General features: G+C 34.5%; 1 protein-coding gene across 2 annotated transcripts in view; it reads right to left on the bottom strand.

Annotated features, from left to right (window-relative positions):
* The window catches only part of TLK1 (tousled like kinase 1), a 142,815-nt gene that overhangs the window by 34,446 nt on the left and 83,273 nt on the right, over positions 1 to 25,096 (bottom strand). For both annotated transcript variants that reach the window (XM_004744058.3, XM_045066950.1), the window contains exons 6-11: positions 23,499 to 23,594; positions 22,000 to 22,089; positions 20,925 to 21,017; positions 16,619 to 16,729; positions 16,374 to 16,510; positions 13,238 to 13,426 (exon numbers count right to left, since the gene is read on the bottom strand). In XM_004744058.3, coding sequence (XP_004744115.1) covers positions 13,238 to 13,426; positions 16,374 to 16,510; positions 16,619 to 16,729; positions 20,925 to 21,017; positions 22,000 to 22,089; positions 23,499 to 23,594 — 716 coding nt within the window. The remainder of the gene's footprint in view (positions 1 to 13,237; positions 13,427 to 16,373; positions 16,511 to 16,618; positions 16,730 to 20,924; positions 21,018 to 21,999; positions 22,090 to 23,498; positions 23,595 to 25,096) is intronic.

The following is a 25,096-nucleotide window of genomic DNA, read 5'->3' as shown; positions in this document are numbered from 1 at the left end:
ATCTGCAGAAAGTACTAAATACTAGGCTACTCAATTTCTAAGGTGGTGATTCTTACTATTTTATAATCGTGGATATCTGAAAATAATCTAAAGGAATTTATAAAAATAAATCTCTCTAGAAAATTTCATATATACATAAATTTGGGGGTTTACAGCTCTCTGTTTAAGAATTCCTATCCCAGGTTCTAGTCTCACTAAATAGAAAGCAAACCTCAAAACAGCAAAGAGACATTTCTTACATTTCTCTGCATTTCCTTCCTCTAATATATCTGACATATATTAGAGATTTTAAGATATCTCTGTTATCTATTCCCATCAATGAAAAATGTTTTTTACATAAAATGTAAAATATGTGAAAATGAAAAAATATATAAATTTAGATAATATGGATAGATAATTTAGAAATTAATTGAGGCCCGTCCTCTTAAAAGAATGAAAAGAGGGATGTCTGGGTGGCTCAGTCACTTAAGTGTCTGCCTTCGGCTCAAGTCATAATCTTAGGGTCCTGGGATCAAGTCGCATCACCAGGCTCCTTTCTCAATGGGGAGCCTACTTCTCCCTCCCCCTGAATAAAATCTTAAAAAAAAAAAAAAAAAAAAGAAGAATGAAAAGAGCTAAGCTAGGATAATGTTAATTTTAATGGCATTCAATTGCTACATAATTATTATGATGAGTTCTTAAGACCCTAAAAAAATTTACACTTTGAAGCAAGTCTGTTGGTTAGACTACCTATACCTAGCAAGTCTTTTATTCACAGATTAAGTCTAATTCCTCCATATATGAATTGTATCTGATATTACAGCCTGAATGATTATGTTCAAAAATACACATGTGTGCTTATATAGGGGCACACTAAAACTCCTAAAGTGGTTTACATAAAACTTTAAAGATTTTATTTATTTGACAGAGAGAGAGAGCCAGAGAGTACAAGCAGGGGGAGCGACAGAGGGAGAAAGAGAAGCAGGATCCCAGCTGAGCAGGAAGCCCAACTAGGGCTTGATCTTAGTTGAGCTGAAAGCAGTAGCTTAACCAACTGAGCCACCCAGGCACCCCTATAAAACTTTGTTTTAAAAGCCAAGAAATATAAACCTCAAACATAAGACTTATTAACTCTTGATAATCTTCTATAATGAGTCTGAATGGATGAGGATTTTATTTTTAATCCAAAGAACTGTTTTACAATAGTTTGATAGAAATGTGAGATGACTGTAATAGAAGTAACTAATATAAATAACAGAAAACAGGGAATATTCATTTCCAACAAATCTGATAATCAATTCTTTAAAGACCTTCTGTTTAAAAAGGAAATTAACCTGAAGTCTCAAAGTTAAGGAATGCAATCTATGGTAAATAAGACTTTTACAGGCACTTAAGGAAAAAAAATTAGCAAGCCCATTTATTTGTATAATTTAGCAAACCTTTACTGAACATTAAGCTATGAGCTATCCACTGAGGATTAGATTTTTAACATGAGGGAGGGTGGCACACGAGACTAGTCTGCCTTTGAAAAGCCCCCCAAAAAACTAGGAATAGAAGTTCCTCAACATGATATAGGGCATTTATTAAAAACCCACAAGTGACATCATATTCAAAGGTGAAGGACTGAGCGCTTTCCCTCTAAGATGAGAAATAAGAAAATGATGTTTTCACCATTACTATTCAATATTGTGCTGAAGTCCTACCAGAGAGGTTAAATAAGAAAAAGAAACATAACATCATGCATCAGAATGAGAAAAGAAGTAAACTATCTCTATTTGCAGATAACATAACTCTAGATACAGAAAATCTCAAAGAATGAAGAAAAAACCACCACCACAGCTAATAAACCAGCAAAGTTGGGGGTACAAAATCAACCCACAAAAAATCAGTTGTGTTTCTATACATCAGCAATGAAAATCTAAACAGGATATTAAGACTATAATTCCATTTATAAGAGAATCCAAAAGAGTAAAATACCTAGAAATAAATTTAACCTAGGAAGTGACTTATATACTAAAAACTACAAAACAGTGTTAAGGAAATGAATGGAAACTAATGAAATGAAAAGACTTCTATGTTCATGGGTTAGCAGACTTAATGTTGTTAAGAGGGCAATCCTCTCCAAAGCCAACCATATATTCAATATAATCCTAATCAAAATACAAATGACCCATTTTATTAAAATGGAAAAAAAAAGTTGAAAGGGGTCTCAAAAAGAAAACAACACTGAAAGAGAAAAAACAAAGTTATAGGACTCCCACTACCTATTTCAAAACTTACTATAAAGTTTCGGTCATTAAAGCAGTTACTACCGGGGCACCTGGGTGGCTCACGTTAAAGCCTCTGCCTTTGGTTCAGGTCATGATCCCAGGGTTCTAGGACTGAGCCCCACATCGGGCTCTCTGCTTCACGGGGAGCCTGCTTCCTCCTCTCTGCCTGCCTCTCATCTATGTCTGTCAAATAAATAAAATCTTTAAAAAAGAAATAAAAAACAAAAAACAGTTACTACCATAAAGATAATAGAATAGTAACTATTTTATAGGATAGTTATATAGTTATAACTATTCTATAGGAATAGAAGTGAGTACGGATATCCATGGCCGGTTGATTTCTGACAAGGTGCCAAGACCACTGAATGGGGGAAAGAATCATCTCTTCAACAAATGGTACTGGGACAACAGGATAACCGCATGCAAAAGAATGAAGTTGGACCCCTATCTCATTCTATATAAAAAATTAACCAAAAAGTGATCAATAATCTAAATATAAGAACTAAAACTAGAAAATTCTTAAAACACAGCATGGGGGTAAATGTCTTAGACCATGGATCTGGTAAAGGATTCCTAAATTTGACACCAAAAATATAAGCAAAAAACAAAACAATAAATTTTTAATAAATTAAAATAAAATCAAAAGACATTATCAAAAAAGTAATACAATTTACAGTATGGGAGCAAATATCTACATATCATATATCTGACAAGGGTTTAGTATCTAGAATATATAAAGGACTCTTGTAATTCAACAACAAAAAGACAAGCTGGATTAAAAGCTTAGCAAGACTTCAATACCTATACAAAGACCAACAAGCACATTAAAAGACATTCAACATAATGAGCCATTCAGGAATGTAAATCAAAACCACAATGAGATGACAATTTACAGCTAGTAGGATGATTATAATCAAGAAACAAAATAAAAAGGGTTGCCAAAGACGTGAAGAAATAGGAACTCTTTTTTTTTTTCAGATTTTATTTATTTTATTTGACAGACAGATTACAAGTAGGCAGAGAGGCAGGCAGAGAGAGAGAGAGGAGGAAGCAGGCTGGCTCCCTGCTGAGCAGAGAGCCAGAAATAGGAACTCTTGTCTATTACTTGCGGGAATATAAAATATCACAGATATGAAAAATAGTTAAGCAGTTCCTCAAGAATTTGAACACAGAACTGCTGTATAACCTTGTAATTCTATTCCTAGGTATATACTCAAAAAAAAAAAAAAAAAAAAAGTGTGCAACTCACAGGTCCCTTCAGCCTTCTCAGCAGAAGCAAAAAACAATGGGATTACCTAGAAAAAAACATGGACGATCCTCTTATCTAAAGGAGTAAATGCCTCTGTCAGAGTGGCTAGATCCATATGATCTTTTGACATGTTTAAACAGAAACACTGCCAGTTTGGGGTTTTAAAGGGCATAGAGAGTACAAAATGAAAGGCTGTCAGACCCCCAAAATTCCACAAACAAGAAACAGCTTGACAAAGCTACTTAGCTACATATACATGCTAACCTTAATTTAAAAAAAAAAAAAAAAAAAAAAAAAAAAATCTTTGTGAAAAAGACTCAGAGGAAAGAACTTGGAGACCAGAAGGAGGAGCCATAGCCATAGAAAATTACTACCAGACCTTGAAACCAGTTTGCCTGGACGGATTTTTAAACTACCCTGGACGGGTCAGTGACTCCTTTCGGGTTTTTTTTTCTGTTTCAACAAAGTATCTTTAGCTGTTATCCTATGCCTGTCCCCACCATTGTATTTTGAGAAGAGAGTTTTTCTTGAGGTTCACAGATCAAGAGGAATTGTTTTTTGGGGTGGATTATACAGATTCTCACCCATACCTAATTTAGATGAGGATTCAGAAAGTCTGAGCTGATGAAATTTTGGATATTGAGTTGATGCTATAATTGGGATGTTGGGTTGATTCTTTTGGGGATGTTGGGATAGGAAGAATGTATTTTACATGAGGGAAGGATGTGAATCTTGGGTCACAGATGAGACGGGTATCAGCTTCCAAAGATAGCACATCCTCATCCTCATCTTTGGAGTTTGTGAATATGTTACCTTACACAGCAAAAGATTACGTGGGATTAAGGTTGCTAATTAGCTGATCTTAACATAAAGTGATTGTCCTGGGTAATAGAGCTATGACTACACAGAGCAAAGAAAAAATTTTTTATCTGAAGCAAAGTAGGAAAATAGAGAGAAGAGAGAACATCTATCCCTGATTAAAGAAGAGCAGCAGAGGGAAGCCAAGAAAAAGGGCATACTGGGCACCATGGTGACTCAAGTACACAGCATGCAGATATGAATGCAAAAAGAAAAATCAATGTACAGTATAGATTAAGGAAGTTCTTTTACTGACTGCTAAGAGTTTTAATCAAAGATCAATGCTGGAAGTGCCTGGGTGGCTTGGCTGGTTAAGCCTCCAGGACTCTTGATTTTGGCTAAGGTGATGATCTCAGGGCCATGGGACAGAGCCCCGTGCTCAGCAAGGAGGCTTCTTGAGATTCTCTCTCTCTCTTTTCCAACCCACACCCTCTCCAAAATAAGTAATTAAAAAAAACAAAAAAAAGATCAATGCTGAATTTTGTCTCATGCTTTTTGGCATCTATTAATATTATCATATGATCCTCTCCTTACATGGAAAAGTTACAGATTTTTTAAAAATGTTAAACCAACCCTGGATACCTAAAATAAACCCAGCTTGGTCTTAATAAATTATCATTTTTATATATTATATATTTGGTTAATATTTTAAGATTTTTATATTTACATTTATGAAATGAGATTAGCCTGTAACTTTCCTTCTTTATATCATCTTTGTTAAATTCTGACACATAGATTATGCTGGTCCCATAAAATAAGCTGGAAGTATTTCTGACTTAGCTATTACTTAAAAGAAAAAAAGTTTTAAAAAAGATTGACACTGTTTCTTCCTTAAGTGGTTGTTATAATTCATAAATAATGTCATCTGTACCCGGACTTTTTTTTTAAGATTTATTTATTTATTTTAGAGAGAGTACAAGAGTAAGAGAGACAGAGAGGGAGAGAGAAACTTTAGCAGTCTCCTCGCTGAACTTGGAGCCTAATCCCACGACCCTGAGATCACACCCTGACCCAAGAAACCAAGAGTCAGGTGCTCAACCAACTGTACCATCCAGGGGCCCCTGGACCTTAAGTTTTTTAATAACAGATTCAATTTCTTTAACATTTACAAAACTATTTAGACTTTTGTTTCTTCCAGTGTCAATTCTGGTAAGTTAGATTTTTCTAGAAATTTATCCATTTTATAAAAATTTCAAGTTTAAGCCATTTATATTATTTTGTTTTCCTTTAAATATCTATAGACTCTGTGGTAAATTAACTTTCTTCATTCCTGATAATGGTTGTCTTCTTTCTTTTTAAATTTTATTAGTTTAATTTTATTTTGGAATAAAACACACACATTTTTTGGATTGGCTGATTCTCTGTATTGTATATGTTTATTTCCTGTATCATTAATTTCTGCTCTTTTTCTTCTTCCTTCTTTGGTTAATTCTACTGCTCATCTTCTAACTTACTGAAATAGATGCTTAATATATAAAGTTTTAGATTTTCTTCTTTTTGTATATATTTACCTAAGGTTATAAATTTCCCCCGGCTACTGGTCAGATTTATCTCACAAATTTTGCTATATGGCAATTTCATTCTGAAAATATTTTTCTAGTTTTCACTGAGATTTTTTCACTACTTTATTGTTAGTGATTTCTAGTCTAATTCCACTGTGGTCAGAGAACATATTCTATGATTCTAAACCTCTAAATTTTATCCATGAGTTCAATCAAATATTTAAGTAAGAAGCAATCCCAGTCCTATATAAACTCTTTCACTCTTGAAATTTGTTGAGACTTGTTTTATGACCTAACGTGATAAATTTTTATGTTCAGAGACCATGCTTAAGAAAGAACACTTACTCTGTAGATATTAGGGGTAAAAAAAAGTGTCAAGTTTATCAATCCCACTGAAATTTTCTATATCCATACTGTGTGTCCTTTTTTTATTGTTTTATTTTTTTTATCTGTATGTTCAATTACTAAGAAATGTGGGTGTTGAAATCTATTGTAACTTGTGGATCTGTCTAGATCTCCTTAAATACTGTTAATTTTTCATTTATCTTGAGGCCGTGTTATTATATGTATACAAATTTAGAATTACTAGATGTTCCCAGTAATTTGAGCCATTTATAGTTATGAAATAACCACTTCATTATAATTTTTTTGCCTTAAGTTTTATTGTGTCTCATATAATACAGCTTTCTTTTGGTTGGCAGTTACCTGAAATATTTTTTTCTTAATTTATACTACCAATATATCTTTTTCTTTCCCCCTCTGGCGACTGTTAAGAATTTTTTTCTCTCTGCCTCGATTTTTCTGAAAAATGTTTTATTATTTAAGACTGATTGATTGATTGATTTGACAGACAGAGATTACAAGTATGCAGAGAGGCAGGCAGAGAGAAAGAGAGGGAAGCAGTCTCCCTATTGAGCAGAGAGCGTGATGCAGGGCTTGAACCCAGGACCCTGAGCCCATGACCTGAGCCAAAGGTAGAGGCTTAACCCATTGAGCCACCCAGGCGCTCCGATTATTCTGAAATTTCATTATAATGTGCCTAGGTATTTCTTTTTATTCATACTTAGAACTCTCTGGCCACTGTGAATTTATAGATCGAGCTTATTCATCTGCTTTAAAATATTCTCAGTTATTTTATCTTCAAATATTGCTTCTGCTCCATTCAATGTGGTTCTTCTATGGTCAGGTGACTTATCTAGGAATAATTTTAAGTCAAAAGACAGTAAGATACCTTCAAATAATCACCAACCTAAAACCCTAAAACCAGTAAAAATAGTTTTGAGAATGAAGGCAAAATAAAGTTGGTTTTATACCAAGAAAAAACTGAAAGGTGTCACTACCAATAGACTCACACTAAAAAGAAAAAATTTCTAAAGGGTTTTCTTGGGCAGAAAGATCTTACTAGATAAAAAAATTGAAGCTGTAAAAATAAATGAAGAGGAAAAAAAAGATAAATATGCAAGTAACATTTAGTTGTTTTTTTTTTTAATTTGACAGACAGATCACAAGTAGGCAGAGAGGCAGGCAAAGAGAGAGGAGGAGGAGGCAGGCTCCCTGCTGAGCAGAGAGCCCCATGCGGGACTTGATCCCAGGACCCTGAGATCATGACCTAAGCTGAAGGCAGAGGCTTTAACCACTGAGCCACCCAGGCACCCTGCAAGTAACATTTAAATGAACACAGTAACTATACCAGACAAAGATGTCTTTACATACAGGGTGTGTCTGACAGAGAGAGAAATTAAAAACTGAGCAACCCAATAAAGAAAAAAAAAGGGGGACAGAGAAGAGGCAAGACAAATCGATAGCACAAAGAAAGACCAGATTTAAGCCCCAATAAATAGATAAATACATGAAATGAAAATAGATTAAATGCTCCAATGAAAGATTTTTCAGACAGCATTTTAAAAAAAATCAATTAAACATTTGTCAAAACCCATAAAATGTGCACTATACATACCAAAGGTGAATTTTAATGTACACTACAAACTCTAGGTGATAATGATGTGCCAATGCACATTCCTCAATTTTAACAAATATACCACTCTACTGCAGGATACTGATAATGGTGGATGTTGTGTGTGGGGACAGGGAGTATATGTTTTTGATCAATTTTGGTATATACTAAAACTGCTCTAAAAATAAATTTTCTTAATTAAAAGTCCATTATAATATTTACAAGACAATCCACTAAAGAACTTTATGATACGAAAATATAATCTTGAGTTAAAATTAAAAGCTTTTTTTTTAGGATTTTATTTATTTATTTGACAGAGCACAAGTAGGCAGGGAGGCAGGCAGAGCGGTGGGGGAAGCAGGCTCCCTGCTGAGCAGAAAGCCCAATGCGGGGCTCAATCCCAGGATCCTGAGATCATGACCTGAGCCAAAGGCAGAGGCTTAACCCACTAAGCCACCCAGGTGGCCCAAAATTAAAGCTTTAATGAGAAAACACAGTGACCTCTAAAATTTCCTTAATATAAAACAGAAGGTAAAATATTACTGTTACTTTGCAATCCTCTGTGCAATATGAAATACATAAATAAAATTTAAACAATTTAAAATGTATTTAACATGAAGACAAAATTTTGATTAAATTAATTACAATTAACACAAGAGTCATTTAGACAGCCATAGATAATATTATCTATACAAACCACTCTGAATAAAAGAAGTCTTTGTGACTAAAATTAGAAACTGCTGTCTGAAAAACCTGACCAAGGGGCGCCTGGGTGGCTCAGTGGGTTAAGGCCTCTGTCTTCGGCTCCGGTCATGATCCCGGAGTCCTGGGATTGAGCCCCACATCGGGCTCTCTGCTCGACGGGAGCCTGCTTCCCCACCTCTCTCTCTGCCTGCTTCTCTGCCTATTTGTGATCTCTGTCAAATAAATGAATAAAAAAATCTTTAAAAAACAAAACAAAACAAAAGACAAAACCTGACCGAATCTTGCTGGTAGTTAAAAATTAGTTAAGAGCCAGGAACCATGCAAGTACTTTAACATGCATTACCTCGTATCATCCTTTCAACACTATGATATAGGTACTGTTACAAAGGAGGAAATGGGAGACTCAAAGAAGTAAAAGAGCTTACCAAAAATAATAATCTGAAAGAGTCAAGGATAGATTCCACGTCTGTCTGTCTACAACGCTCACGTCCTAACCACTACACAGTAGTAGCTTCATTTTCTATGTTAATTTCTTGATAGAAAAATAATTAGAGATTTATGGTTTCTCTTCTAGTTAAACTAGATGTTCTGTATATACACAAGATGTTGCAGTTACCACCAAACAGTTATTCAAAAGGAATTTTTAGAAGATAGTTGCAGAGAATAGCCACTAAAATATAGTTAATATATAAACCAAAGTGCTTCTGGGGCGCCTAGGTGGTGAGCCAGTTGAACAGTTGAACATCCAACTCTTGGCCTGGGCTGTGGTCATGATCTTGGGGTCCTGTGATCGAGCCCCCATCGACTGAGGCTCTCACAGCAGGGAGACTGCTAGGGATTCTCTCTCTCCTTTCCCTCTGCCCCTTCCTTCCTCTGCTCTTGTGCATGCTCTAATAAACAAACAAATCTTTAAAAAAAAAAAAAAAAGGTGCTTCTATGGCTTTTTTCTCTATTTAAATTTGCATTTGTATAAAGAGACAGTCAAACTTTTATGCATTATCACTTCACCTGCCATTCCAAAAACACACAGCAGTTCACTTTAGGGTTAGTTCTCAGTCATTATGTATCATAAAGTGAGGTGGAAATAAGACAAGTCTATGACTATTAAACAATAGTTAGGCCTGTTAAGTATGTTGGAAGGCAAATAAGCAAAATACCTGTGACAAACCAGAAAAATGAAGGAGGAACTAATGAGAAGGAGAAAATGAAATTCAATCAAATGCTCAAGTACCAGAATTTGACATTTACTTACCACTTTTCATGTCAGAAAACTGTGCTACATATTGGGAATATAGAGATAAAACAGTGAGATAAATGCTACATACAGAAGAGGCACATATAAAAAGGCTATAGGCACCTAACCTGAGGAGAAATGGGGGAGAAAATGGGAAGAACAAAAGTTAGAAAAGGCTTTCTACTGCAACTGGTATTTGAGCCAAGCCTTAAAAGATGAACAAGCAATGAGACAGGTGAAGAAAGGCAAGGAACAAGATGTATAAAGGCACAGAAACAAGGACGCCTAATCCACTTAGAGAACTAAGAGTTTAACAGAAGAGATGTAAGACAGATGTAGGGAGTGAAATGAAAGAGAAAAATAAGGTCTATGAAAAGTCCTTCATGAGGGTGAATTTTATCTTGAAGGTTAGTGAAGGAGGTTAAATGTGAAACTGACATGAAGAGACATGTGGAAAACCATAATCTAGGTTAAAAAGAGCTGAGGTCCTTTACTAAGATCATGGCAATGAAGATGGACAAATACAAGATGTTACAGAAACAGAGAATGAGGGAAAGGAAAACAAAGGATGTTTCCAGTGCCATTAACACAGTAAATGGTGATGCTGTGACTGAAGAGACAGAGGACACTATCACATTAAAGTGATAATTAACCCCTATCCTTCAGGGATCAAGGAAAAGCTTTTAGGAAGAAATACCTAGTATAGGATTTAAAAGATGAAAAGGAATTAAAAACCATGGGTTGGGAGTTTGAAAGTTGGCAATGAAGGGTAGGCACTGGTTAGTGACAGAAGATGAGGTTAGAGTAGTCCGAAAATGTCAGATCAAAAGTGCTTTCAGAAATCTTCTTAGGACTTTTGGACTCTATGATTCAAAAAACAAAGAGCTATGTTAAGGTGATTAAGAGAACAAAAGGATATTCTGCAAAAATGAATCTGATTGCAAAATGAAAATGAACTGGATTGCTAAACCAAAGCTGAAAGGAGAGGCAAGTGGAAAAAAATAACCCAAGTAAGAGAGGACTGTAACTTGAGTTAGAATGGTGTCTGTCAATGGGGACTTAAATAAATAGGTACACTTGAGATCTAGAAGGACTGGTGTCTCACAGGAGTAGAGCTAAACCTAACACACACTGTATTCTGTATTAGCACTCATCTACCTACCTACCCTTTATTAAACAACAAATTTACTAATTTACAAAAAGTAAACCATCTGCTATTTTTTTAAAAAAATCAATAGGTGAATGTTTTAATTCCAATTTACAAAAGGCCCCTAGGATTAGAAAAGGTTTGAAGATGGAAGTAGATTTTAAGGTAGATTCTGAAAAATAAACTTATTACCACCTATTTATTAATGGGAAAATAATAAAAATGGATTAAGGAAAATAAATGAAATCTTGATCTAAAATACTAAGGATGATAATAAAAACCTGGCATATAGAACTGAGAGGACAGTAGTACCATTTACTAACAGAGAAAACACAGTAAAAGGCAAGGGGTGTGTACGTGGATGTGTAGATGAGTGTATGTGTATGTGTGAGGAGAGAGACCAACTGGAACGGGATAGTAAATTGTTTTTGTTTTGTTCTGTGTTTTTAGTAAATACAGTTTTAAAAAGGCTACATCAGAAGCACTTAAGTACTGATAACAACAACAAAGGATATGACATTCAAAACTGAGATACATTTAATATGCAAGAAAGAAAAGCAGACAAGAGAGATAAACTTGGATGTCAGAAGCATATATATGTGTTAACTGAAACTCTGAGAGTAGCTAATTTTCCAGAAAAAGATGTAAAGTAGGAAGTAAGATGACCAAGACAGATCCTTAAAAGACACTTACATTTTACAAATTGGTAATGCAAATGATGTCCACAGAACAGACTAAGAAGATGAGCAGAGGAGAAAAATGAAAATTTGGAGATCAAGGTATTTCAAAAACTAAAGGCAAGAAAGAGTCCTTTGGGAAAAAATAAGTCAACAATAATCTGGCTTCTGGGTGGCTCAGCTGGTTTAGTGACTGCCTTCGGCTCAGGTCATGATCTGGGGAGTCCCTGGATCCAGTCCTGCATCAGGCTCCCAGCTCCATGTGGAGTCTGCTTCTCCCTCCGACCTCCTCCCCCTCTCAGGCTCTCTCTCACTCTTGCTCTCTCAAATAAATAAAGAAAATCTTAAAACAAAACAAAAACACTATTCGATGCTGCCAAATTAAAGACTCAAATGTCTATGGCATGGAGCATCAAAAAGACAGCTCACCTTTAAAAGGCAATTTCATTTAAGAAAGAAAATGGGGAGCACCTGGGAGGCTCAGTGGGTTAAAGCCTCTGCCTTCAGCTCAGGTCATGATCCCAGAGTCCTGGGATTGAGCCCCGTATCAGCAGGGAGCCTCTCCCTCTTCTCTCTCTCTCTCTCTGTCTGCCTGCCTCTCCTGCCTCTCTGCCTAATTGTGAGCTCTGTCAAATAAATAAATAAAATCTTAAAAAAAAAAAAAAGGAAAGAAAATGGAAGGTGAGACAGAAGAGACTGGTACAAGCAAGTCTTTCAAGAAACCTGGTTATAAAGATGACAGGATATGGAGACTAGAACAGAGGGATATATAATTGAAGCAGTGTTTTTGGTTTCATTTTGTCTTCTAAAAGGAAAGAACCAGTAGAGAACAAAAAGCTGACGATAGAAGATAAAGGAGGTATCCACAGAAGAGTCCCTCATGTAGCAGGGTATGGGAATCAAAGCACAGATGAAACATTACCTTTCAACAAGGGAAGAAAGAATACACCCACATAGAAACATCAAACAATGTGTGCGTGTGTGCGTGTGTGTGTTTTCTACTCAGAAAACTTAAGTTCCTGCAGAACAAAAAAATTACATGTTCAGACACATCTATAAATCAAAATTTTAACAATGGTCTTCTCTGTGGATGGAATCATGGTCTATAATACTATGTTCTTTCATATTTTCCAATTTTCTATGTATAATAAGCATTTAATTATTTAAAACGCTCTTTGCCCCCTGAACTATAAAGAGTAGTTCATCACTGATTTAGAAAATTTAGAAAATAAATAAAAGCAGATAGGGAAAAAACAGTACCTATAACCTATCAATGCACTGCTTTCATAGGTTAAGAAAATAAAAGTCAGTTACATTGTTTAATATTCTCTCAGAAAAAGTAAGATTTACGGCAATACAGAATTGAGATAACCAAAACTAAGAACTGATTCTATCATTCAGACATGAAGAAAGAGGATTCTAATTTCCTCTTAGCTGCTATGTTTTCATTTGAAAAGAGGATTAGTAAGTCTCCACTTACAAAGGCTGAATTCAGGTATTTGAACATTATTAATTTAGAAGTAAATTTTAATACTGCTTTCCTTCCTGGTCATAACTACTTTTAGTATTTAAGTATTAGCATAAATATAAATAACATGTAACACTCATTCTCACTGGCAATAATTTAAAAAAAAAGGGGGGGAAATTAAAATGAAGGCTTACAGTTGTGGTAAATTTGGTCTAACAAAGGGATCATTCTCTGCTCCATTAACTGCTTTGTTTTTCCTTTGTTTTGGTTCAGAATTGGTAGAGGGTGCCTGAGAATTATTAGCCGTGGGAGGTTTGCGTTTGGCTAGAAGTTTCCTTTGCCTTTCAATATCTTCCCTTTGCTGATTCACCCATTCTTGTTGCCTGTATAAAAATAAATGTAAAAAACCGTATTAACTTTTCATTACTCTTCACAGTTAAAACAAGAATATACCAACAAACATGAAAAAGCATGGAACATTAACAAATATTATGGTTCTACCTTTTTCAACCTACTTGTACTCACTGTCCAGGTCTCATTTGAAGCATTCATTTCTAAATTCCCTAAATCCCCTGAAGTAGGGAAAAATGTGTGGCCATGTTTAATCTCATGGTACCTTGGAGATTTCTACCTCCTTCCAAATGAGTTATCATTCCTATAGATACTTGATTAAAATGTCTCTAGACACACTACTGCATGAAAACAGAGACCACATCTATTTTATATCCTATTATATTCCTAGTGCCCAGCATAATCATCAGCACATATTAGGAATTTAGTTAATACTTGCTCAATGAAATAAATGGGCTATTAAAATAAAGAACAGAAATAAGCACAGAAATTTTAAACATTCACCTCATCACTTACTAGAAAAACTTTAAAAAGACAATTAAGTTAATAAAGTGTTATTTTCTAAATTTGTCTATGTCAAAAAGATTTTGGGAATGTGTAAGCGCTACCTTGAAATGAAACAAAAACTGACCTAAATATTAGAAATTTATGAAGAAAGAATTTTGACAATTTGAAGGAGACAAGAAAAAAAGAGGGAAACAAAAAAAATTAGCATGATTCTGAAAAATGAGCAAATTAATAAAAGTAAAAGTATTACTGCTTCCTATTCAAGAATCTAAAGCTTACTAACTCTAATTTCAGCAATCTGACCAGAGCAAGAGTAAGTGACAGTGAAGCTTTTTAAAACTATCCTATCACACAACTTGTTCTCATAGTAACCATGTTCCCTGTTAGGTCACCTCAACATGCTAAGAAAAAAATTTTAAACCTCTACGTGGTTATGGTATTTAGATTAAAAAAAGACAAATGTTTTAATTCCTTGGCTCCCCACCCCTACTTAAAGCAGAACTACAGAACTTCTATTCTGCTGACCCAAAACTGCCTTTACACATATTGCCTGATCCTATGATTCTAGCCAGAGAGTAGAGTATGACCAGAATGAAAGAATCAATAGCCACTGAGGCAGAAGAGTAAAAGGTGGAGAAAATCCAGGAAGAGCAAAGCTAGATCAGTTTAACCCAGTTTTCCTCTGGAAATAGAAATATATAACTTCATTTAATTAAAAAAGTTAATTGTTAAAGCTAGTTTAGAGCACAATCAAGATGCTATAAATGAAAACAAATGGCAATAATCCTAATGTTTAAAATCCTAATGGAAAGTAAAGAATTACTAGAATGAATAGAAAGCTATTATCTGATTTAGGAATGCCTACAGACTTTAGAGATTACTAATTTAATATTACTAATATTTATTTATTTCTCTTCTCATCCACCAACTACTTTGGTTATGTCACTGATAAACTACTTAATTCACACTGATAAGCAGCTTGATTTAACATAGGCATATGTAATAACACAGAATAGGCCCACAATACAAGAAATGTAAGTAATTTTTTAAAAACTATATTACTCGTTTATTATAAAAAGGAACAGCCAGGTGGAAGAGATGCATAGGGTAAGGTATGGGCTAATGGTGTGGGGCTTCCAGATGCTCTCTAACTGCACGACTCTCTTCAAACCTCCAGGTGTTCACCATCACCAACCCAGAAGCTCCAATTTTGCTGACAGCTTGATGAAGCAATTTTTGCTACAAAGAACTTATATTTTAGATTTGTATATTTAGTTTGTATTTAAGGTTATATTATGTAGCCTATTTTATTCATTATCAGGACAACTGTAGATCAGAGTTTAGTAGCAGAAGTTCTTGCCTATTTAACATTCAAAAACATGGTTTCTATCTAAAATATATCTCCTATTCTCTACCTTTCATTGTGAGCATTTTAGCTCAAGCCTAATCATCTTTCATTTGGATACCTCTGCTGTCAATAATTTATCTTTTTTCCAATATTAGTCCCACATGTATCACACACTACATACAAACCTTTGAATTAAAAGCCAAACTCCTTAGCATGACAAGAACTCTGTTCTTCATTGTGGTATACCTATCACCCAGCATAGCTGGTGCTGAACAAAAGCTAAATAAATCAACTGTAGGAGAGAGAAGGCCATTCTGTGCAAAGTCCTGGGAACCAGTGTTTGAAACAGCAATGTTTATATACTAGATGCAGCTTTGCCTCCGTTTTCTATAGAACTCTAGCAAATCTGATGTAGATGCTGGCAATACTCCTGTTTTAGAGTTTTTAAAAAAATTTAGAGTGAAAAACAAAAAAGCAGCACAGGTCCTAACTCCTTAATTCATAGTCAATCTATCCCTATCTACCATCATCTTAACTCAATATCTGTTTTAAATTTTGCTAAAGCAAACTTTAGCAATGTTTAGAAATGCTAAAGCTAAATATTCCTCAAATAATTTATGAGGAATATCTAAAGCAGAAGAGGAAAAGTTCCTGTCTTTTCTGTAGGAACAGAAAGCCATCAAGTGCTGAATAATAACAATGAAGTAATGACTGAAGAATGTGGAAAAAACTAAGCAGAAAAATCCCAAGAGATATGTGTGTGTGTGTATGCGTACATATATATTTATGTGTGTGTGTGTATTCCAAGATACATATATATCCATATATGTGAATGAAAATTAAAATTTCCTCCCAAATCATCGATAAAGCTAGAGGATCAGTTTATATTCTGGAAATTAATACTTAGAATAATACATAGTATGGATAAATGCTGACTAATCAAGAAGTCGGCTAAAGTTGAAATTGTAATACTTTTGTTTTACATTCCTTTCAAATGTACTAAATTCTGTGATTTCAAAGAGCATTAAGGAGTAGAAATAAAACATAATTCCAAATCTATAAGCTCTGGAAGGAACAAAAACCCAAAGGAACACTACATTTTTTAAAATATAAGAATGACTAACTTCACAAGATTCTGAAATGCAAAACCATCTGTCCATTGTTCAGTAAATGAAGCACCATGTCTAACTGTTGTGAAGTGCCCAAGGCGTAATCGGTCTTGCATACTCTTTTCTCTGCTTGACAATTTTTCTTGTGTACTCTGAAAAAAGGAGGAAAAATATAATCAATTTTATTCATTTAAAACTACACAAGGTGAAAAAGGGCCAGTGGAATAAAAAGGAAAATTCACTGAACTTTTTAAACTTACCTTTTCAATAAGCAGCTTCTTGCTCATTGATATACACTTATTTAATCGTTCTTTGTATTTTTCAAGTAATTTTTGTTGTTCATCTATCTGCCGTCTGAGATCACAGTTAGCCTACAACATAAGTAAAAATAGAAAAGGTCTAGAATTTGTGTATATGAGACACTTAGGAATATTCTTACATTCTCAGTAAATTACATAAAAAGAAAAGTATTTGAGCATGATACTAAAATTATTTTTTTAAACATCTACTACTAACCATGGATAATACTCTTAAGTGCTATGTAATTATGCAGTGGAAAGTACGTGGAATTTTTATCTAGACTTCACGGGTTCAAACCAACACCCTAAGGTTTATAACCTTGGCTAAGTCAAGTCCATTATCTGGGAGAAAATCAATATATAGGAACAAAAAAACCCCTGGTATCCAAAAAATGTATTCCTACATGTTAACAATGAGACAGAAGAGAGAGAAATTAAGGAGTCGATCCCACTTACAACTACACCCAAAACCATAAAACACATAGGAATAAACATAGCCAAAATGGCAAAAAATTAGTACTCAGAAAACTAGAGAAGGAAGGAAACTGAGGAAGGCACAAAGAAATGGAAAAATATTCCATGCTAATGGACTAGAAGAACAAATACCGTTAAAATGTCTATGTTACCTAGACCAATCTACACATTCAATGCAATCCCTATCAAAATATCATCAACTTTTTTCACAGAACTGGAACAAATAATACTAAAATTTGTATGGAACCAGAAAAGATCCCAAATAGCCAGAGGAATGTTGAAAAAGAAAAGCAAAGCTGGTGGCATCACAATTCTGACTTCAAGCTCTATTACAATGCTGCCATCATCAAGACAGTATGGTACTGGCACAAAAACAGACACAAAGATCAGTGGAATAGAACAGAGAGCCCAGAAATGGACCTTCAACTCTATGGCCAACTCATCTTTGATAAAGCAGGAAAGAATGTCCAATGAAAAAAAAGTCTCTTCAACAAATGGTGTTGGGCAAATTGGACAGCCACATGCAAGAGGATGAAACTGGACCATTCTCTTAAACCATATGCAAAAATAGACTTAAAATGGATGAAAGATCTAAAAGTGAGACAGGAATCCATCAAAACCCTTGAGGAGAACACAGACAGCAACCTCTTCGACCTTGGCCACAGCAACTTCTTGCTACACGTCTCCAAAGGCAAGGGAAAAAAAGGCAAAATGAACTACTAGGACATCATCAGATAAAAAGCTTTCTCACAGCAAAGGAAACAGTTGACAAAACCAAAAGACAATCAACAGAATGGGAGAAGATATTTGTAAATGTCTTATCAGATGAAGGGCTAGTATCCAAAATCTATAAAGAACTTCTCAAACTCAACACCCAAAAAATAAATAATCCAATCAAGAAATGGGCAGAAGACATGAACAGACATTTCTCCAAAGACACACAAATGGCCAACAGACACATGAAAAAGTGCTTAGGCATCAGGGAACTAAAAATCAAAGCCACAATGAGATACAACCTCCTATCAGTCAGAATGGCTAAAATTAACAAGTCAGGAAACAATACATGTTGGCAAGGATGTGGAGAAAGGGGAACCCTCTTAACACTGTTGGTGGGAATGCAAGCTGGTACAACCACTCTGGAAAACAGTATGGAGGTTCCTCCAAAAGTTGAAAATAGAGCTACCTCCAATCTAATAATTATGCTACTAGGTATTTACCCTAAAGATACAAATGTAGTGATCTGAAAGGGCACCTGCACCCCAATGTTCACAGCAGCAATGTCCACAACAGCCAAACTATGGAACGAGCCCAGATGTCCATCGATGGATGAATGGATAAAGAAGAGGTAGTATAGTATATGCAATGGAATATTATTCAGCCATCAAAAAATGAATTCTTGACTTTTGCAATAACATGAATGGAAAGAGGGTATTATTGTAAGCAAAATAAGCCAATCAGAGAAATACAATTATCATATGATCTCACTTATATGTGGACTCTAAGAAACAAGGCACAGGATCATAGGGAAAGAGAGGAAAAAAAGAAACAAGACAAAACCAGAGAGGGAGACAAACCATAAGAGACTCTTAATGATAGGAAATAAACTGAGGGTTGCTGGAGGGGCGGGAGGTGGAGGGTCGGGTAGCCGTGTGATACATGTTAAGGAGGACATGTGATGTAATGAGCACTAGGTATTATGTAAGACCTATACCTTTGAAAACAATTACATATGTTAATTTAAATTTAAAAATGTTTTAAAAGTAAAAAAAAAAAAAACCCACAAACAGCAACCCATTAAGAAAAATGAGCAAAAAACATGACCATTATTTCTCTGAAGAAACTAAATTAATAAGTATTTTAAAAGATGCTAGAAAACAGAGAACACAAAATAAAAGACAAAAGACACTGTTACATCCATTGAACTGGCCCAAAATTTATTATATCTGATTATAATAAGCCTTAGCAAAGATAATAAGCAACAAGATTATTTATTGCTCATCGAGGGTATAAATTAATCCAACCACTTTGGGGAAAATTTGGCATTATAAAGCAAAACTGAACATTTACATGCCATGTACTGTGGCCATGTCTCTCTTAAAGCAATACAATGTAAGACAAATTTTCCACATTTGCCCTAGAAGACATGTACAATAATGTTCTTAGCAGAACTGTTCATATTAACAAAAAGCAGAAACAAAATGTCCACCAAGAGCAGAAAAAATACATTATGGTATATTCATATAATGTCTTAGAACATGAAATGAACAAAGTACACGACAATTCCATGTATAAAGTTTAGTGAAAACAAGCAGGGCAAAAGGGTACAGAGAGCATAATTTTATGTAAAGTTCAAAAATAAACTAAAGGGGTGCCTGAGTGGCTCAGTTGGTTAAGCGTCAGTCTTATGCTCAGGTCATGATCCCAGAATTTTGGGACCAAGTCCCATGTCCTTGCTCCATGGACAGTCTGCTTCTCTGACTCTCCCCTGGCTTGTGCACTCTCTCTTTCTTTTTTAAATAAATAAAATTTAAAATTAAAAAAAAAATACTGAAATATGTTAAGAATGTACAGATACATGCGATAAAACCATAATATTAAGGCATAATAAATAAAGAACTTAGAACAGTAGTTAATGGAAAAAGAAGGTGAGAGAGTGACTGGGATGGGATCAGGAAAGGCAAGCTGGATGTTTCAAAGGTATCGGTAATTATGGTAGGATCACAGATGAGACACTGGTTTTATTGAGTTTCTGTACTAATAGTTCTCAATGTTGGCTTAAATTATAATCATCTGGAGGAGTTTATTTATTTATTTTTTTGGGAGGAATTTTTAAAACCACCAATGCCCGAGCCCCACTCCACATCAATTTTTTTTTTTAAAGATTTTTATTTATTTATTTGACAGATCACAAGTAGGCAGAGAGGCAGGCAGAGAGAGAGGAGGAAGAGGCTCCCCACGAAGCAGAGAGCCCGATGTGGGGCTCGATCCCAAGACCCTGGGATCATGACCCGAGCCGAAGGCAGAGGCTTTAACCCACTGAGCCACCCAGGTGCCGCACCACATTAATTTATTTACAACCCCTCAGGATGGAGTTTAGGCATGTACCTTTATAAAGAGCCTCCCACCCTTCCCATTTGGTGATTCTACTGAGCGGCAAGGACTGAGAAGCACGGTTTCTTACCTTACTCACATTTTAAGTATTTTTTGATATGGCCTTTTATAAAGTTTCAATTAAAATTGAAAATTTTAAAATGTTAAAATAAAGTGTCAATTAAAAATCTCAAAGGATTGCAGTAGTTACTTCACCTTGTGTAGTATCAAATGTCAGGTTTAAAACAACATCAATTACCTTTAAAACTAACATGAAATGGCCATCAGTCTTATGATAGCTGATCAAATGAAAATAAATTTTACAAACTTCTCTGTATTTCTCCAACTGTTTCTTGATTCACATTTATTTTAAAGATTTATTTATATTAGAGACAGAGCATAAGTGGGAGGGGGAGAGGGAGAGAGAAGCTCCAGTGGACTCCACCCTGAACCCAACTTGGGGCTCGAACTTGAGATCAAGACCTGAGCTGAAACCAAGAGCTGGACGCTTAACTGACTGTGCTACCCAGATGCCCCTCTCAATTCTCATTTAAAGGCTAGCAATTTTCACTTTTTCACCAGAAAAAGTTTGTGTTTTTTTCCCCAGCTGAAGAATTTTTTTATAATGCTAATTATTTCCTCAAGTTTTATTACTGCCAAGTAATTAACTCAATTTTTTCCCTCTCCATGACTTATTACTTACCCTGAGCAAGTCATCTATACGACCTTCCTTCTTTTCCAGGTCCTGGTTTTTATTACTTTCTAATGCTGCTAATTTCAGCATTGTGAGATCAGTCTAAATGAAAGAAAGCTATTTTACTAACTCCATTATACATACCATTGCATGCAAATAAAAACTAGATTTTAGTCCTAAAAACAAAGAAAATATTTGAGTTTGTGTACGTAAAAGTTATCCCAAAAAGTCTTAGTATAGTTTTAAGTTTTAACATCTTCAGAAATACAAGTTCCTCAAGCTTACAAAGAAACATTTAAAAAATTGATTACTAAAGATTTAGAATACTGTAGTGTTCTTCATTAAAACTGAATGTAACTGCTGCTTTACACTTTCAATGCTAGCTGATCTTTGAATATAGCAAAAGCTTTCATGAGCTATTCAGTGACTGAAAGCAATATATCTGTAATCCTAGCCTAAAGATCATCTAAAGAAAGATGTTTTGATGAATGTGCAATATCTTGGACATGACCTAACAGAAAAGTCTAATGGCAATAAACTGGGGTAATAAAGATGGCTAAGCAAAAAGATTTACTCTTCCAATTCCCCTAATATGATACACTAAAATCCAGAAACTATCACATGTAAAAGGTTAAAATGAAAAATGTAATACTCAAATTCATAAAATCAAGTAAGCATAAAAGATATCTAATTTTCAAATGATACCTTTAAGTGAAATATAGACACCCAAAATGAATTGCTTTAATTAAGTTCACTTGTGAACAAGTATTAAGTTCAGTAAAACACTGATTATATGTACTTGGATGGTATGTTCAAAAAGAAGCAATAAACAAAACTGACAAGTCATGCTTATTCTGTTTATTTAAAATGCTTACATCTACATATTTAACCAGCATGTAACAAAGGATAAGCTGATAGTATTGGTGTTTCAATTTCTTAACCCCCACTCAACAAATGGTTTTTCTGTTTAGTAATTAGCTTTCTTGATGTATAATTTTACTTTATAACTATGTCTGAAAGAGAAGACATCTTCTTTGCACTAAGTTTCTTACAAGCCATGCAAAAAACTTTATTTACTATTTACCTGAGTAATTTTAAAGGATAACTGCTTTGGTTGTATAACAGGGTGGTCCCCAAAAGCTAATGCAGTAGGAGAAGGGCTATTCGGTCGAACCTTAGAAAAAGATTAAAATTTTTACATTAGCAAGAAAAATATAGGCTTTTGATCAGCAACAACTATACAACACTTCTTAAGTTTTTATCAGGATAACAACTGAATTAAAACATAACTGACTTTTTAAAACTTTTAATCATTTATTCAATAAGCATTCATTTTTAGAGTACCCTCCCTTACATAAGGCACAGTGAAAAGAAACAACCATTTATATTCCTTGCCTGAGAAGCTTACATTCTAGAACCATAAAAAAAAATTTTTAAATGCTTTCAATCTGTTAAATATAACAAGGCAAAATACATTATCTCAAAACAAAAATATTAAGAATAGAGCAAGTGGTTCAATAAGTAAAACTGAAAAGATCATAATATACAACTCTTACTACCAAGGGCAATAGTGCACACCCATATATAGTATAACATCAATCTACTGATGAGTTTCATGGTTTATCTAGTTACTAGTTTTAAAACACACCACTGAAAACAGATTCTATCATTGTATCAATGCCATCACTGTAACTCAAAATTTGTTGCATCTGACACTTTATTTTACATATGGCAATATGATGTAGCCAATGTACAAAAGAAGTTAAGATACAACTAAGTGTGTGTCTACAGGCAAGGAGTAGAAGGGGACACTGAAGTAAAAACAGAGTACTTGAAAAAAATAAGAGATACTCTGATTTTTAAATATCTTTAATTCATTTAAAAATTATTAAAAGCCAATTCTGCTTTTCTTGTTAGACATTAAACTTTCATATAATAAAACTAAAGAAAAAATGAAATCCAATGCATGGAGCACTGGGTGTGGTGAAAAAATAATGAATACTGTTTTTCTGAAAATAAATAAATTGAAAAAATTAAAAAAAAATGAAATCCAAAAGGAAGACAATGCATGTAAATAGAACTAGATCTTAAAACACTAGCAACAAACCAAAACGCTATAAAGTAATTTTTAGGCCCAAGATCCTTTTCCTATGTTGAACTAAAATGATCCAGGGATAAAGGCTGTCTACCTTTATCTTAAAGATTCCTAGGAAAGGAAATAGGCTATACTTCAGTGGTTAAGAAATTTCATTGCTAAGAGAGTTAGAATTAGAAATCAGTAACTGAATACAGACTGATAAAAGAGTATTTGTTTTAGTACCATAAGGCTTGATCACATTCTTTTATAGAAACATCACATCTTGGGATATAGTTAATTCAGGAAATCTTTAACTTAAAGATCTCACTTGAAGAAATAAAGTTCTAGTAGCATCAGATCATTAAAAAGAACTTACTTCACAGAACGATTTTCTAAAAAGATAAATACAAATAAATGTATGTAGAAGTTCTCAATGAAAAGTTATTCAGTATATATATACATATATTCAGCACACAGAAGACTACCTAACACATGTAAAAACTTACAGATGAAGAAGGAGTGGAATGTGAATGTGAATTCTGAGGAGAACGGATCGCAGGAGGTATGCCTCTTACTGGACTTGAGCCATTCCCACCTTGGTACTGAGAAGAAAAAAAAAAAAGGAAACATCACTCTTTATTAAAACAGGTTTAGCTAGGTGTTATTTTTGATATGACATTAAGAATTAACTTAAATAGATCTTCTTTTAAATTAAATTTGGTAGTGATTTAAATGGAACAAGAAAAAAGCAAAACTAAGGTCAGTTACAGCCGAGTCCTAAAAGACTAAATAGAGAATACTGATCACAGGAATGTGAGAAGACTATTCAGTAATGACCCTTATTTCTTGAGCATTCTGACTATCATCTGTTACTGTGGCAGACTCAAGATAAATTAATTTCTCCCCAAAAATGAACATATATTATTTTTCCTTCAAATTTTAATACAGCCCCACTATAAATGTTTGCTGAAGCAGTATAATCTCTAATAGTTACAAGTAGATGTTAGTGAATGTAATAAACCATCTTAAAACAGGATCATCATTCTCAAGATCTGTTAAAAATCCAAATGTCTATAGTACTATATAAAAAATTACACAGATTAAGTCCTTTCCCTTTAACAGCACAAAATCTTATAAATATCAATCCTTTCTCTCATGCGTAACATGCATTACAGTGCATGACCTAGGTGCATATGAAGAGAAGCCACCTAATGTATTCCACAGCTACCTTTCAAATTTCTCATGTTTCTCTACCAACGGTAGGAGGAGAAAACAATTCACTGCTACTGGCTTCTTCTCAGGTGACTTCCTAATGTATATCATGTAACCTTGGGACTTTGTCTAATTTTTTTTTTTTTAACTACAGTACCTAGCTGAACTCCTGCCACATGAGCATTCAAGAGACCTGAGATTTATCTATTTGAACTGATCCAATCTTTGGAAGATTGTTAACTGATATTTAACACCGAAGGACTGACCTCAGTTAAAAAGCATCAGGTCAGCAACTCTAGATGGTGAGCAACACTTTTACCACAGATACCGTAAACCCAATTAAGAAAAACAATGGATGGTAAAAAAAATTTTTTAATGTAGCCCTTCCCCTGAATGGCAAACTCTGCTCTCCCACTCAAGTAAATATAAATTTTTTTTCTACTGAGTAGATTATGTTTGTTGTTTTAACAATCATATTAACATTCTGTAATGTAAAATTGGTAGCCAAAAATATTTCTGCGTAGATGTACGAAAACATTCCAAACTGGTTGAGAATCTAAATTTACCACTATTTATTATTTTCAGGGCTCTTAGATTCACACTTCTACCATTATTTAATTTCTATCTAAGGGGCTCAAATGTTGCCATGGTGCTATCATAAAGGCTGCAATGACAGTAGAAACAGTTCTTAACCAGAGGCTATTAGACTCTAACTTCTCTTCTTGCTCTTCCTTTTTTTTTTTAAAGATTGATTTGAGAGAGAGAGAGGGCGCAGACACACACAGAGAGCAGAGGGACAGAGGGAGGAGAGAATTTCCATGCTGAGTGGGGAGCCCTGCGTGGGGCAGGAACTCATCACCCTGAGATCACGACCTAAGCCTAAACCAAGAGT

Source organism: Mustela putorius, unplaced genomic scaffold, assembly GCF_011764305.1.
Source record: "Mustela putorius furo isolate JIRA1106 unplaced genomic scaffold, ASM1176430v1.1 tig00003869_pilon_pilon_pilon, whole genome shotgun sequence".
NCBI lineage: Eukaryota > Metazoa > Chordata > Mammalia > Carnivora > Mustelidae > Mustela > Mustela putorius.
This window is presented reverse-complemented; position numbering and strand designations above follow the sequence as displayed.